At 34.7% G+C, this 16948-nt stretch overlaps 2 protein-coding genes across 3 annotated transcripts in view; both read right to left on the reverse strand.

Annotated features, from left to right (window-relative positions):
• LOC106688748 (vascular endothelial growth factor receptor 1) overlaps window positions 1–12800 on the reverse strand; it is a 199842-nt gene extending 187042 nt beyond the window's left edge. For both annotated transcript variants that reach the window (XM_067050193.1, XM_067050194.1), the window contains exons 1-3: window positions 12609–12800; window positions 9090–9270; window positions 8887–9010 (exon numbers count right to left, since the gene is read on the reverse strand). In XM_067050193.1, coding sequence (XP_066906294.1) covers window positions 8887–9010; window positions 9090–9270; window positions 12609–12782 — 479 coding nt within the window. In that variant the 5' untranslated portion in view covers window positions 12783–12800. The remainder of the gene's footprint in view (window positions 1–8886; window positions 9011–9089; window positions 9271–12608) is intronic.
• A 1613-nt stretch (window positions 12801–14413) lies between these two features.
• LOC136796442 (platelet-derived growth factor receptor alpha-like) overlaps window positions 14414–16948 on the reverse strand; it is a gene marked incomplete at its 5' end in the record, with an annotated part of 19114 nt that continues 16579 nt past the window's right edge. The window contains 2 exon segments of the mRNA XM_067050195.1: window positions 14414–14452; window positions 16014–16171. Of these exon segments, the coding sequence (XP_066906296.1) occupies window positions 14414–14452; window positions 16014–16171 (197 nt within the window).

Here is a 16948-nt window from a genome sequence, read left to right on the forward strand (position 1 = left end):
CAACTTGAGTATCTTCCAGAGAAAAAAGTGAAAAAAGTGTTAAGGGTATGAAATGACTCTCATGAGTTTTAGAAAAAGAATCGCCCTTATTGAGTTCAGCACCTGTATATATACATATCAATCAACTGTTCGACCCGATCAGTTGATACGGCCTATTAGCTGTTATCGTCCTCAGGCTAACATTGAAAACTATTTACAATAAACTATAGCCAGTAAACGATAGGCATACAGTACTCATATACAAACTCCATCATATACAAAAGAAAAATACATATATCAATAACACACATACAAAGTTAATCCTATATACAAAAATCAAAATTAAAAATTAAATGAAAAGAACGAGAATAACTCCTCGCACAATAACATGAAAAAGATTATATTTACAAAATATTTTGAAATTTATATATACAATATTAACACACAAACTAGAAACAAAAAAAATAGAATAAATACATTTCGTGGAGTCTAATCTAGTTATGGCAATATGAGGACACTAAGTTGTGATTTCCGGAAGTTTTAACTATTCAATGTGGACAGTTCTCCTCTTTCTAGGCTCTTTGACACTTTCTATTGTATAGGCTCTCATACCTCTGCAGCTCTTTCCCTCTATTAGTACCCAATTTTTTATATACCACAGTTCCAATATTTATTTTACCCATCAGGTCACTGACATTCAAGTTATGTTATCAAGGCCACTCTTCTACTTTTTCTCTGCTAATCCTGTCCCTGACTTTTGTCCACAACTTTTGCAAGGCTATCACATTACCGGCCATTTCATCTTCTCCCGGAAAAGTACCACGGATTCTCGTCAATGCCACCTCATCCCAAAAAGAATTTAGAATGGGACAAACCTCGTGACTGTGTGTAAAGAGTGGTTGTATGCTGTGATTGCCCGTTTCATCGTGACATCAGGTTCTAGTCCTCTTTCTAGCTGTTACACTCGTAGGAGGTTACCTAGAGTGCTATGAAGTTGTTCTATCCCTCCGCGGCTCTTTGGATGATGAGGAGTGTTGAGGTGCCACACCACTTCCAATGTTCTCATTTCCTCACTGATGCTTGGACTGTAAATTCTCTCCCACTGTCGGAAGAAATTCTGTTGGGGATGCTATAGAATTGGAACCAAGTCCGAAGGGCTCGTAAAACTGCCCCCGCTAATCTGTCCTGTACTAGGTATGCCATGGCCACCTTTTGGAATACATCAATAATGGTGATCCACTCATAGCTTTTCCAGGTGAAAGAATCCATCTGTAAGTCGCTGAACGGCGCATTCGTGGTAGGGGTCTCTTCTTAAGCTGCAGAGGGGGGATATTTCGTCCTAAGGCACACTTCGCATTTCCCAAGAATCTCCTGGGAAACATCGCTTTGCGCAATGCAAAAGTTTCGTTCAGCCCACGATGATTAGTTTTTCCTTGGTGATACGCTGAGGTTACCTCCTTTTGATGCTCTGGATCTCGCAGGGTATATACCATCGACGTGCATCGAATGAACGGCCGATCTATGCCACTTTTTTCCAATCTCCATAGCCGTTGGATCTTTCTCCATACAGTCGCGTTCCCAACATATAAATAGTGGATCTTTCCGGCTTTGGATGCTTCTTTCAGTGCTCATCATATTAAGTCCTCTTTAACATCCGATTGTAACCAGATAGTCGAAATGATACTACCACCGTACTTGTTTTTTTTCATTTTTAGAAACCTTGTGGTTTATGTCTTCCAAATAATCTGGTACCTCTTGTTTATAATCCCTTCCAGTTCCTCTATTTCTGTCGGTCTTTCCTCGTTCGAAATTTCTTCTGCAGACGTTTCCTCCCTAATCTGGTTCTCTGGTGAGGCCGATATCAGTTCTTCTTCCGGAGTCCACTCTCTTAAGAACTTCCTTTCAACTCCAGATGTTTCCCCATAGCCATCTTCTACTGCGTTTATCATGATCGCTCGCGAAAGCGAATCTGATACGTTTTCCTTGCCAGATTTGTACGTTATGTCCATACTGGCTCAACGATTCCTTCCACCCGGCGGCTACTAGTTTTTCATTTTGTTTCTCCTGATCTTCAGTTTCTGTTCAGTGTTTTCTCCCACCCACTATCCTGTGCTCTCTTCTTCTTAAGGGTTACAGAGTAGTCCTTGGCAGATTGTACGTAATCCTTTTCCATCCTGGTTCTTCTACATCCATTCTAACTCTAGGCATTTCCTCCTTCTTTCCCAACTCTTTTGCCAACTGAATCTTTATTGCATTGGATAGGAATTGCATTCGGCCCTGTACCTGAATTGTCTCCACCATTTTGCTGTGTTTATCGGCGATTTTGTTGTAGCGTGCCAGGAGTTCAGCGGCATTCTGCCCATTAAACTGTCTCAGCTTCTTAGTCTCCCTAATCATCATAAATATGTTCTCTTCTGGGCCCCACCATCCTCCTACAAATACCTTCTTCAATCTTACCTTGATCATGCTCAAGGGTGTATACTCATCCGCTTGAATTTGATTGAGAATACTTGTTTTCACCCTGCAGATGACAGCTGCCCTTAACGCCTCAGTATCCTCACTGTCGAGCAATATTTCGGCTGTCTTCACTTCTATTTGACCCATCAGTAGATCAACCCCTTTTAAGAAATTACTTCGTTTCCCCGTATCCCCTGTAAAACTGCCTTTCTTTAAGTCCTGGGCGGTTGCTGCGCGGATTCAGATCAATTTTAGCGTCGTGGCCTGATCTTTCACTAAAGAGACTTCCGTAGTGGCTGAATCTCTGCCGGAGGTGGGTTCCCTGCAGCTACAGGCTGGTTGACTGCTGCTAGAGGTTGGTTGGCTGCAGCTGGAAATGGGTTGTTAAAGTTCAGACCCTCAATGTTTAAAACTGCCGCTCTCACTAGTCCGCTACTAGTCATAATTCAGAGAGAATAAAGAAAAAAGGAAAAAAATAATTTTTTTCTTTAGACTAGAAATTGTTTTGGTAAAAAAAGGTATTCCCAGGTTTCGGCACCACTTAAATAGCGTTCGATTCGATCAGCTGATATGGCCGCCCTTCGGCCATAACTTATATATATATATATATTGTAATAATTAAAAAAATATTAAATGAAATAAAAATAATTTTAATAGTTTTAACTAATTTCATATATAAAAGATGGCTTGGGTTCAAATTAAAAACTTTAATATTAAATAGATAATAGAATTTTATTTAAATTTTACAACATAATAGACTCTTTTCTCAGGGTGGGTTTCTAGGCAATCAGAAACAGTCGACACTATACTACTAATAACACTTAAACTTAATTAATAGCTATTTTACAAATGTAATAAATTCTAGTTAGAAACAAAACTAACCAATTACACAATCTTCCTTTGATGATTGATGATATCTTCTTGTCTATGATGCTATGTCCAACTCACAACAATGGTATCCATTCCTTCCTGCTTATAGTCGACGGACTTCCTCTCACCAGGCCAACCAAACCAAGATTGCCCGCTTCCTCTACTCTATCAATGTTCACTGGTCGATCCAAAAATAATCGATTGTAGCACAATCGCTCTGCTTCACTTGCTGTGATCCACGATGTAAATAGTTTATTGATAATTGTTAGTTTCTTCCATTTCTTCTTTGATTATTCCTTTTCCATAATTACTGCATAGAAACAACAAAGTTTGAAAAATTTCAATCCATGTTCTCTAACACAAACAACCCAATGAACACTTCGGAAGGACGCACGCTGCCATTTTCTTTGTTTTGAATAGTGTATTTATTTTAGACAACGAAAACTGGTTAGCTTACTTTTAAGTTTAATACTACAAATAAACATATTGAAATGAAAAATCACATAAAACCTACTAAAAATCATTTATTTATAAAAAATAACGATTTACTCACAAAAGGGCATATTACAATATATAAGTTAAACGTTTGGTAAAACAAAGACTTGAAAAAAAGAGAAAAGGGAGAGAGAAATTACCAACTTGGTTGCTACTCAAACTCTGACTTTTATTGGTAACAGCTCGCCTATATGTACATTTGAGTAAGCTGATCTAGTCGATCAGCTGATATGAATTGTACAGCTGACTGTAACTCTCCCCTCACCTGTTAACGAACATTCCTCGTAAACTTATTACATATTATATATTAATATTACATAAATCTATACAAAGAAAAAGCTACACATTAAATAAAACAAAAGAAAGTAAGAATATATACATTTAAACCTATGAAAAGAAAAATTAAAACAAAACATCACTGTAAGTAAAAAAAAAACACTGAGGTTTTGCCTAGCCATCCGTTTTTGCTTCTCCCTCTATATCCTGTCCTTAACTTTAGCCCACACTATCCGTCGTGCCATACTGTTAATGGCAATAGTGTCCTCTCCTGCCGCCATATCCTGATAATCCCTGCGATGCCCACGTAATCTAAAAATAACCTCAAATGGAGCAAACCCTGAGACGAAATGTATTGAGTGGGTGTATGCGATGATAACCTTTTCCATCGCCTCATCCGGCTTGAGTCCCTTCTCCAGCTGGTATACTCGTAGGTGGTCACTAAGGATACTATGGAGGCGTTCTTCATGTGCCCCCAAAAATTTATCCGGTTTTGGCCCAACACTGACTTCTCTTTGGATAACTTTAGGCCAAATTCCCTCATGTGCTGGAACACACTCCTTAGATGGTCCATATGGTCCTCATCCAATTTGCTCAACACAAGTAAGTCATCCATGTATACCTGGCAAACTGCCTCAAAAGTCCTCTCAGGAACTCATCCCTCAGCCTCAGGAAAGTCACAGGTGCATTCTTAAGACCAAACGGCGTCGTTGTAAATTCATAATGACCACGTTCGAAGGTGAAAGGAGTCTTATGCTGGTCTCTGGGATGCATCTTAATTTGATGGTATCCCGCCTTTAAGTCGAGCATGCTGAAAATTCGGGTACTTCTCATCAACTGTGCTCTCATTCAGTCCGCTGTAGTCGATGACTATACGGTACTTGTCCGTGTTATCCCCTGGCGTAGTATTCTTTCTTACAGCCCACAAAGGACTATTGTATGGCATGGTGCTGTCTAGAATTATCGTCTGCCTTTTCAGGTTCTCTATTTCTTCCCTGATATCTTGTCGAAGTGCTTGGGGATACCACCTTTCCTTTACATAAGCCACCCTATCTGCTTTAATGGAATCTCATGAACTGTTTTCCCAGTAGCGCCCAGCCTGTCTCCCTCCTTAAAAAAAATATCTTCGAATTCTACCCAACTCTTCCCTTGCATCCATCTCTTTACCGGCCCTCAGGAGTCTCTGTCAACTATATTTCTTACCTCCAATTTCTATATTCCATTGTCCCATTTCGTTTTTCATCCATGCCTCCACTTTATCCAGTAGGTCGCACCCTATAATTTCTTGATAGTCTCGAGGCATCTTTCCCATTACATGAACCGTTACTTGTTTCTCTTGAGCCCCCACTTACTCAAGCCTATTACGGCCTCCCCCTCAATGCTGCACGGCCCACCCAGGGTAATCAATTGACACTCACAGACCTTGACCTGGGGTGTCCTCTCTCTGCCGTCCAACATCTCCAATGCTCCTCGCCATACGATCGTACTCGAGCTCCCAGTGTCCACCAGGCAGTTTACGCCTCCCATCACTCTTATTATTGGCAAGCCGCTATGCTTCTCTCGTACATGGTAATTCCTCCTCAAATTTCTAGAACTTTCCTTCCTCTTGGCCCTCGTCTCCATGCTCCTCCTCTGGTACTGAGTCCGCTTCCATTTCTGGTTTCCTGAGTATCTTCTTCTGTCTCTGATACTCCTGATGCTTCTGAAGATTAGCTGGGTGGTTCGCTATGTCGTAGTCGTAGGTTTTTCCTCCTCACTTGCTAAGAGCGGTCCAACATTCACTTCCATTGACTCCCCCTGGCCCGCATCTATTCTTTTATACAAATAGGGGCATTGCCTAGCGATATGACCACTGTGGCCACATTCGAAGCATTTTGTGCTCCACTAAATGCTCAATCTTTCCGTAATCATGACACTTCCGATCCTACCACTGACCATTGTTTCTGGGTTTTGCTTGGAACCTTCTATTTTCTTGGAGACTAGCTCTCTCTCTTCTACCCTCTCAGTGATCTCTCCTTCTCCAAGGATTCGACATATTTCTTGGCCGTTGATATTTTATGCGGGTCCACTCTGGCTCTTCTAGTTCCACCTCCCTAGCGCTTGTATCCGTAATATCCACAAATGAATGCTCTCTCGGAAATCCCCCCTTCTTCCCTAGCTATTTGCCACTGAACCTTTAGTACCATGGATAGGAATTGCATCCGACCCTGCAATTGGATTTTTTCCATCATCTCGCTGGGTTTATCTGCAATTCTGTTGTAGCGTACCAAGAGTTCCACGGCACACTCCCCACTAGACAGTATCGGTTTCTTAGTCTCTCGGATCATCATAAATATGTCTTCTTCTGGGGCCCATCATCCTCCTCCGAATGCCTTCTTTAATCTTTCCAATATAACTCTCCAAGGGGTCTCTTCATCTGCCTTAATCTGATTTAGGATGCTCTTCTTCACTCTGCAGACGACCGCTGCTTTTAATGCCTCAGCATCTTCACTATCGAGTAGACTTTCGATAGACTTTGCTTCAATTCGGCTTATTAGTCGGGCACCCCCGTATATGAAGTGGCTCAGTTCTCCCGTTCCCCCTGTAACTGTTCAAGGTCAGAAACGGCCTTCCTCAAGTCTTGGGCGGTTGCTGTGCGTACATTTATCCACTCAAGTGTGGCGTGGGCTTCCGCAAGAGAAACTTCCGGTAGGGGGGCAAGCTCCGGGGGTGGAGGAGTCACCTCCATGGGAGGTAGGTTCTGGACCCCGATTTGATTTAAAGCTTCCAGATTCGAAAACCACTTTTCTGACGACACTGTTGGCAACCATTATTTAAAATAAAAATGAGAGAAGGAAAAAAAATATAAATCTGAGAAAAAAAAATGATAAAAATTCTTATTGAAAACAAATAGTGCTCCGGTCTCTAAAGTTCCCGGGTTTCTGCACCAGTTATACGTTTGGTAAAACAAAGACTTAAAAAAAAAATAAAAGGGAGAGAGAAATTACCAACTGTTTATTGATACCAGCTCGTTTATATACATATAATATATATATATTGAGTCAGCAAATATGAGTTGAACAGCTGACTGTAACTTTATATATATAAAGTTAAGTATCGGCGAAAGCCAAATGTCAAAAAAGAGGAGAAGGAATAAGATGTAACACGTGTTAACTGCTGTAATATACTAACTTTATTGGGTTCGGTACATCCCTTTATATACATGCGATCAGCTGATCTCCTCAGTCAGCTGACATCGAAGTAACAGCTGACTAAGGCTGTAACTTATATATATATATATCTTATAAACTTTTTCTACATACTTTATAAACTTAACAATTGTTTTGAACTGTTTTTTTATTTTTAATGTTCTGTTAAGTCTAAAATGTTTGCATCTTGTTTTCTCTTTTAGCCCTGCAAAGTGGGGCCAAACCTTGGTTAACAATAAATAGTTTTCTTTTACTATTTTGACACCTTTATTGACCGACACCCAGACTATCTTCCTCCAATCTAATAAAAATTTAAGTAAAAAATCAACTAATAGAAATATCCAAAATAGAAACATTACTATTATTATTGGCGCGACAGACCATAGAGGTCCCAAGGCCTCGCGCGATGTACGTAGGAAATACAACCACGTGTCTCATGACGAGTTTTCATAGGGTGGGTCCGTCACTCCCACGCCTATTTTTGTGAGCGCCACCCATTGGCTTACGGGCCTCATAAATGCCCGGGGGGAGGTTGTGAGTGAGTTGCATATTTATTTGCTTGGAAAAATCCCGGGTAGGCCGTGGACTCGATCTCGTAACCTTCAGGTTGGTAGACTGGCACGTTACCACGCTGCTACCGTGACCCCCCAAAATAGAAACATTGGGGAAAATTATAACAAAGTGAAGTATAAACACTTTATACTTCATTATTCCATAAATTCTTCATCATATGTCATTCTCAATGAAATCCATTTTATTTAAGCAGGAAAGAAAAAAAGGCACCAAAGAATAGGAAATAACAGTCTGAACCAGAAAAACAGATTGACTATGGAAGGTACCCCTATAGTTTTCTAATTTAAAGTAGATTTTCTCTTTAACTCAGTTCAACAGGTTATCATGGATCAGTAGAGTTTACCTACAGATTTAAAGGTTAACTTTTAATAAGTAATAATTGATTTTAACTGAGATTTTAGAAATCTGGTTTAAAATGTGTTGGTGCAAGGAGCACTACGAATTATTAGTAGTTAAGAGGTTAAAAAACCATTAGATAACAAATATAAAATGAGTACCTAGTATAATTTTTGTTTTATTTCTCCTACCTGATATCTAATTTTTTTTTCTCCCAATATATTCCTCAAGTACCCACTTGAGGAATATACTAGTATACTACTGAAAATATAATGTTATTATTTTACAATGGTTTCATTGTCAGTCCAAATATTTTACTTTTTATTTATATGAGGAGATGGTTGGTGGTGCGGTCAAAATAAAACACAAATAAGTTTATGTAACTTATTTTGACCACACCCACAACCATCTTCTCCTCAAATAAGTCATCCATGGTCAACTATCTCTCATAGTTACTTTTTATTTGTTTAATTTCTTTTTTTTTGGGGTGAAGGTGGTTATGACAATGCAGTAACTAAAATCTTAAGTGGAATCAAAAACTCAAACAATTGCCCATTTAGTAATCTCTAGAAACAACATCAAATTTGATTCTAGGTGCTTGAATTATTTTATATCATATAAATCTTGAATTATTTTGAGATAACAGTTACTATTAGTTAGGTTATAATGGTATTTTTAAGGGTTTAAACCAAGCTAATAACAAATCTATTACCAATGCAAATTAGCTGATGGAAACGCATTTATATGTACAATCCAATGTGCTTCTTTCTCTCCTGCTCTAACTTCAATTACATCTTCACCTTCTATTTTTAAAAATAAATAAGTTTCATCTGGATCTGAAAAAAAATAAAAATATGAAAGTAAGAGGATACACTAAATAGAAGTACATATTCAAGAATCAATAAATTTACATACGATATATTTTCATTTCAAAGGAATTAAAATTGCTATTATTTGAATGATCAGCAACATGGCAGGAATAGATGCCACTATCATCAATGTCAACATTTTTTATGGTTAAAATATTGTATGCTCTTCTTCTATTCATAGTTCCTAAAACATCTTTGATTGTTGATGCATTGTATGATGTTCTATTCTGAAAAATAATTAAATGTTCAGACAATTTTTGTAAAAATTTCATAATTTTTTTCACCATAACAATAATACTATTTTTACTGTTTATATAACTTTTTTACCTACCGAGATGAAAAGTAATCAGATGGAAAATAATGAAAAAAAAAATTAAAGATGCGTTTTTGAAAAATAGATGACAGGGAAATGCCTCAATGATTAAGGAAGATGGATAATAGATATCTAACACTGGATTTAATAAAGAATATAATAAATAAGAGCAAGAGTTGTGTAACCTTATCAGGCTTAATGTGAATCATTTTGATTTCATGACAAGTATCAAAAAATTTCACCTAATATCAATAATAAACTAACAATAAGGGAAAAAAATGGTGTGATGACCAAAGAAGTTTTGCACCGTTAAACAAAAAAAATTAACGAACTAACAATGAGAGCAGAAAATCATATCTGCTAAGATTTTCTATATGTTGAATAGAAATACACTTTGCGTCCAGTGACAAGTGTAACATATAAGTCAAAATATATTGTGCTGGGAGATCACAGCCTGTCAGAATTATAGGAATTTATTACCTTTGCAAATTTCCAGAATGCATTGAACTATTACTAGAAAATTTTGTCTTCTACAATCGCTTTAAAATTCATGGTAACAGAATTCCACCCCACATATTGCGAGCAATCGATGATCGACCAACATTGGCTTCCACTTGTTGGCCACCCCTGGTCTAGAGTACTGGGAAATTTAAATTCTTTCGAACTTACAGTTAATAGTATTGAACGTGGGGGTGGAGGACACAAATAAATGTTTTTACTGTTCTTACTTTTTTATTAGTTACGGTTAAATAACATAAAATGTTCTTACTGTAGTGAGAACCAAAAGCACACACAAAGCTTGATGGCAACCTACTGACTGCTGTTACAAAACTGTTGCAAACAAACAATACAAAACAATCGATGTATTCACAGTTTGCCACAGAGCAACATGAATACAATAAAAAATGAATTTTTACATCACACTTTAACACACCCTCTTAAATATTCATTTTTTTATCAAATTTAGTTTTACATAATTTTTCTTACAAAAATAGGATCATCAGAATTTTCATTTTACATACATTAACAAAATAATTTTTAAATTACAATATTTGTTTTGTGCACAGAAAAAACAATAAAACACTTTTAAGTTACATTTTTTTAATTTAATGTTTCACAATCACATCACTGAATCCTTGGTTCAAACTTCTCCAACTGGTCTTCTGTCCTTTTGTAGATGATTTGAACTTTTCGTCTTTTGACTACATCTTTACTTTTCACAGTCAGAATTACAATATTCACCAGGTTTAACAGTATTTGTGGGATCATTAAATCCCCTTTTCTTTCAGGGTTTCTTCTTCTTCTTAGTACCAGTATTTTTCTTACTTTTTTCTTCTAATACTTCTTCATCTTTGACACATTTCTGGGTCACCATTTAAAGTTTTTAATTTGTGCAACCCTTCTCCAATCTCACCAGGTTCCACTTTCTGCTTCTTGTTTCTTAACCTTTCCTTGCACAATATCTGTCTTTTCCTTTTCTCGAGAATCATCTATGCATCTTAATGATCCTTCAAGTCTGCTAGGATACCTCTTTATCTGTAGATTTTCTTCTGTTTAAAATCTCAAATTGTTTCAGTCTCCTGTGTCAGCTTGTTCTTCCAGTTCTCTTTCATCTTTAGGTAAATTTTCATTATCCTCTTCTATAGCCTTTTCATTTTTACTTTTATTTCTTTTTTGGTTTCTGATACCCAAGTAGCATAAGCCTTCACATTTGAATCAACCTTCAAGTACATAACATACAATACCTCAAAAGATCTTTTTCCAACAATCACAGTATCATTCTTTACAATTTTTACTTTGTTTTTAGATAAAGTCACAGATCCACCGCTCTGTGTTATTTCATCCACAGACAAAAAATTTCTGCTAAGATCTGGGATGTACATCACATATTTCAGTTGACACTTGTCACTTTTTACACAACCAACCATTTTGGCTGTCATGGATGCACAGTTTTTATCCAGATCTACCTCAGCATCAATAGGTTGTACCTGCAACAATATACTTAAACTGTTGGTCATATGCCTAGTGGAACCCGAATCTAAGACCCATTCAGTTGATTATTTATTATAGCTTCCAGTAAGAAAAGAAGCTGCTGATGTTTTCACTTTATTTTTACAAAAGAAGCAGTCCTTCTCCCGATAGTTTAATTTTTTGCATATACCACAAGGTTTTTTCTTGGTTGGGCAGTTTTTACTTACATGTCTTTCTTTAGAGCAAGAAAAACATTTCCTCTTGTCAGAAGTAGTCCTCCTATTTCTTTTTACATATGTTCTAAACGCAACTGGAATGTCTGTTTCCTCAGTAAAAATTGAAGAGCATCTTTCCTCAGCCATCAATCTAGTAATTAAATTGGAAATAGTTTTCATATCGGAGTCTGTGCTTCCCCAAGCACTTATGAAATATTTGTACTGCTCTGGAAGTGTTGTTATTACTTTTGAAATGATCATATGATGGTATATCATTCCCAATAATTTTAATTTAAATGCCAAATTTTCGATTGAGCTTATGTGGCTAGCCAAGTCTATCCAGTCTTAGATTTAAAATCAAAGAATTCTTGCAAAAGTTCAGACTTTTGCTGAGAAACATCTCTCTCATATAAGTTACATATTCTGGAAAACATTTGACTTGCAGTAGAACAAGTTACTGCTCACTGATTTATTGTGGTTACTATTAAGTTTTGGGCTTTAGCATCATTTTGCCTATAGACATTATATTCTTTACTTTGCTGGTTTCTGGGAGGCTCAAAATCTTTAGAAATAATCTCAAACAACCCGTTGGAATATGGAACATTTAGGAAGATGTTTACTTTGAATTTCCACATTTGGAAGTTCTCAGGTCCTGTCAGTGCCTCAATCTGATGCATTTCATTAAAGCTGTTGAGATCCATTTTATATTACTGATTGCACTTTTAACAAACTTTAACTGACTTTGTGAAGTATTTGAACTTGAACAAACACTACTGCACTATTATTACTGCCTCACTACAAAATATAATTTCACGAACTGTCTGGGCCCATGAACCTGTTGAATGCGGGGTAAAAAATGTAATGTTTTTACTGTTCTTACTGTTTTACCTACTGACTGCTGTTACAAAACCATTGCAAACCGGCTTGTGATAAAATCGATATATTCACAGTTTGCCACAGAGTAACATGTATACAATAAAAAATGAATTTTTACATCACACTTTAACAAACAGAATATTTGATAGATAAACATTAACAGATATTTAAAGAAAAAACAAAAATATACCTTTTCAACGTTATCAGGAATTTTCCATTGAATTTGAACATTGACACCAGAAGGGACAATCAAAGAGCAAGAGAGGTCAATATCTTGTCCAACAACAATGTGTGGGCCTTCTGATCCAACCAAGTCAATTATTGGTTTATTTATACCTTCTGATTTAGCTGCATTATAAAGCATAAGAATATAATTTATTATTACATACAGAATTATCCTATTGATTTTTATAAATGGTGAATTTGTTTGTCAAACTCTATGATTTTAAAATGATAAATCAAGGAGAAGTTGGTTTGGGTTGTGATCAAGAGAGAAAACAAACAGTAAGTGATATACTTATTTTAATGTGAGCTGAACTTATAGATAAAAGAAATTCTAGGCCTTCAAAAGCTTATTTGGGTACCTCTTCTATTACTAAATCGATTAATCATTTTTTCACCTCATAATTGTATATTCTTCTTTAATAAATAACTTACAGTTATAGGCAGATAATCCTGCCCAAACTGTTTTAAATTATTAAAAAATTATTTCTCTCTTATCTTATATCTCTTATTTTCTTCATTTCCTATTCTCCATATTTCTTCTTTTTTTATAACATTGTTTTTACATACTCTCCCTAAAAATATTCGTTTTACATACCCATTGTATATTGTAATATTATATTACATTTTGCCTCTCTTAATTTTACGTCTTAACCCTTTTTATGTTTTTTACTCTCTTATTAACTCTTTTATCTCTATGATCTTTTCACTGTTAGACTTCTGTTTATGTAACATCTTTGACCGACCTGCACTGTAGTGGCATTTCTAGTAATTTAAAACAGTTTAGCCAGAATTATCTGCCTATAACTGTAAGTTATTTTTCTTTTATCTTATATATCTTTTTTTTCTTCATTTCCTGTTCTCTATATATTTCTTCTTCTACCTTGTTTTTTTTTTTTTTTTTACAATATTGTTTTTATATATGCTCTATTATTAATTTAACTAATTTTGTGTTCTCATCACTAAAAGGTTTTAAATGTTATTCATCAATATAACATTCTTACCCACTGTATCATTTATTTATTACTCACATTTAAATCAATATAAATAATAATGTTATCCATCTACTACTGTCTTTTTCCATAGTTATTAATCAACTAGTTTATATTTTCATTTTATTGTTATATATATTTCTAAATTTGTTAGTCTATTATTTATTTTATTTTTATTTATTTTTCTCTGAATGATGGTTGTTATCTCTTTTTGTTTCATTTTTTACAGCCCTGATGAAGAATTGAAAATCAGGTCGAAATGTTGGCACAAATAAATAATTATTTTGTTTATTAGTGTTTTTTTCTGCTGCCTGCACCCCCGACCTTCTTCTACTCTTATTTGATATTTTCAATGAAATCTATAACTTATCCGATTACATTTATTTTTCCCTATTCCTTTGTGAAGAACATTGTTCTCATCAGTTTCATAGGCACTTATTTCTGATCTCCTCATTACTTTTGTCTCATCATCTTGTTAATGGATTTCTGTCTCATTATTTTTATTTTTCTCCTTTTTCTTACAGTACTCCTCCCCCTGTTTTTTATTTTTACCATACTCCCCTTCCTGTTTAGTATTTTTCTATATTTGTCATTTTAATTATACATGATGTTAACTGTTTCATAATCATGTATACATAATTTAATATACTTTTAGGGGTGACCCTTGTTTTTCTTAGCTCTGATGGAAGCCATTAACTTAAAAGTCAGAACACATTAAAAAAATTACTTCACTTACAAGGGGAACCACACATGTGGGATCACTGATTTTCTATAAGAAAAATCAAGTCAGATTCATTCTTAGAGTCATCAGAACCCACACCTACAAATTTTCATAAAAAACAAAAAATACTTTACTTTCTTGGTTCAAACATAATATATTTGACAGAAAACTATATTTTGGATACACTATTGAAAAAATCCAGATAGACTGATGTTCTGAAATGGGCCAAGAACAAGGTTTTTTAGCCTATTATATGGGAAGCTGATTTTTTAAATATTTAAACTCATTTAATTTAATCACAAATATTTTTCAGTTATTCTATACTTCAAAACAAATTTATTTGTATATTATTATCCCACTATGCTATAATAGGAGAAAATAATTTAGCCCAACAGACCTTGTTGAACAGCAAAGTGGGATGAAATATTTTTTTAAGGAGAAATAAAATTGATATTCATTTTTAGCACCTTTTGAAACCATTAAATACAAATTTTTGCAGTAAACAAAAAACAGAAGTTGTTTTCTCAAAATTTTCATCTTACTTTACTCAAAATTTGGAGCCATCGATTTATTATTTTTTTTTTCAAAAATCACTGATCTTACAATAACACCAACGTGACTCTACAGTTCCACACAAAACTGATGAGGGTTTGAGGAATGTCAAAACTGCACGAAATGATACAAATCACTATTTAATTTGTAAAAAAATTAGAAACGGAGATATAGAATAAAAATTTGAGAAATTTTTCTTTATTTAAAACCATTTTTTCTCCAATATAAAAGCATAAAACATAAAATCTATAAGATAATGATATGATTTTAAATAGCAGAAATTTAGCTTTCCAGCTGTTGCAGTTATGGTTAATTTGTGAATTTGGAAGTTATTTGATAACATTGTGAGGAATCATGAATTTATTTTGGGAATGGAGGACATCGACAGAAAAAAAAACATCCCCCAAAAATCAAGACCTAAATTTTCTTTCGTAAGATGTTAAAAACAAATTTGACTTAATTATTCTGAAACAAAATTTTTATTGTCTACTACTTTACTGGAAGCAACTTTTGGTTTTTGTAATAGATAATATTATATTTATAGCATCATTTTGCCTATAGACATTATATTCTTTACTTTGCTGGTTTCTGGGAGGCTCAAAATCTTTAGAAATAATCTCAAACAACCCGTTGGAATATGGAACATTTAGGAAGATGTTTACTTTGAATTTCCACATTTGGAAGTTCTCAGGTCCTGTCAGTGCCTCAATCTGATGCATTTCATTAAAGCTGTTGAGATCCATTTTATATTACTGATTGCACTTTTAACAAACTTTAACTGACTTTGTGAAGTATTTGAACTTGAACAAACACTACTGCACTATTATTACTGCCTCACTACAAAATATAATTTCACGAACTGTCTGGGCCCATGAACCTGTTGAATGCGGGGTAAAAAATGTAATGTTTTTACTGTTCTTACTGTTTTACCTACTGACTGCTGTTACAAAACCATTGCAAACCGGCTTGTGATAAAATCGATATATTCACAGTTTGCCACAGAGTAACATGTATACAATAAAAAATGAATTTTTACATCACACTTTAACAAACAGAATATTTGATAGATAAACATTAACAGATATTTAAAGAAAAAACAAAAATATACCTTTTCAACGTTATCAGGAATTTTCCATTGAATTTGAACATTGACACCAGAAGGGACAATCAAAGAGCAAGAGAGGTCAATATCTTGTCCAACAACAATGTGTGGGCCTTCTGATCCAACCAAGTCAATTATTGGTTTATTTATACCTTCTGATTTAGCTGCATTATAAAGCATAAGAATATAATTTATTATTACATACAGAATTATCCTATTGATTTTTATAAATGGTGAATTTGTTTGTCAAACTCTATGATTTTAAAATGATAAATCAAGGAGAAGTTGGTTTGGGTTGTGATCAAGAGAGAAAACAAACAGTAAGTGATATACTTATTTTAATGTGAGCTGAACTTATAGATAAAAGAAATTCTAGGCCTTCAAAAGCTTATTTGGGTACCTCTTCTATTACTAAATCGATTAATCATTTTTTCACCTCATAATTGTATATTCTTCTTTAATAAATAACTTACAGTTATAGGCAGATAATCCTGCCCAAACTGTTTTAAATTATTAAAAAATTATTTCTCTCTTATCTTATATCTCTTATTTTCTTCATTTCCTATTCTCCATATTTCTTCTTTTTTTATAACATTGTTTTTACATACTCTCCCTAAAAATATTCGTTTTACATACCCATTGTATATTGTAATATTATATTACATTTTGCCTCTCTTAATTTTACGTCTTAACCCTTTTTATGTTTTTTACTCTCTTATTAACTCTTTTATCTCTATGATCTTTTCACTGTTAGACTTCTGTTTATGTAACATCTTTGACCGACCTGCACTGTAGTGGCATTTCTAGTAATTTAAAACAGTTTAGCCAGAATTATCTGCCTATAACTGTAAGTTATTTTTCTTTTATCTTATATATCTTTTTTTTCTTCATTTCCTGTTCTCTATATATTTCTTCTTCTACCTTGTTTTTTTTTTTTTTTT

This window comes from Halyomorpha halys, unplaced genomic scaffold (assembly GCF_000696795.3).
Source record: "Halyomorpha halys isolate HHAL.00 unplaced genomic scaffold, Hhal_1.1 Scaffold1191.1, whole genome shotgun sequence".
NCBI classification, from domain to species: Eukaryota; Metazoa; Arthropoda; class Insecta; order Hemiptera; family Pentatomidae; genus Halyomorpha; species Halyomorpha halys.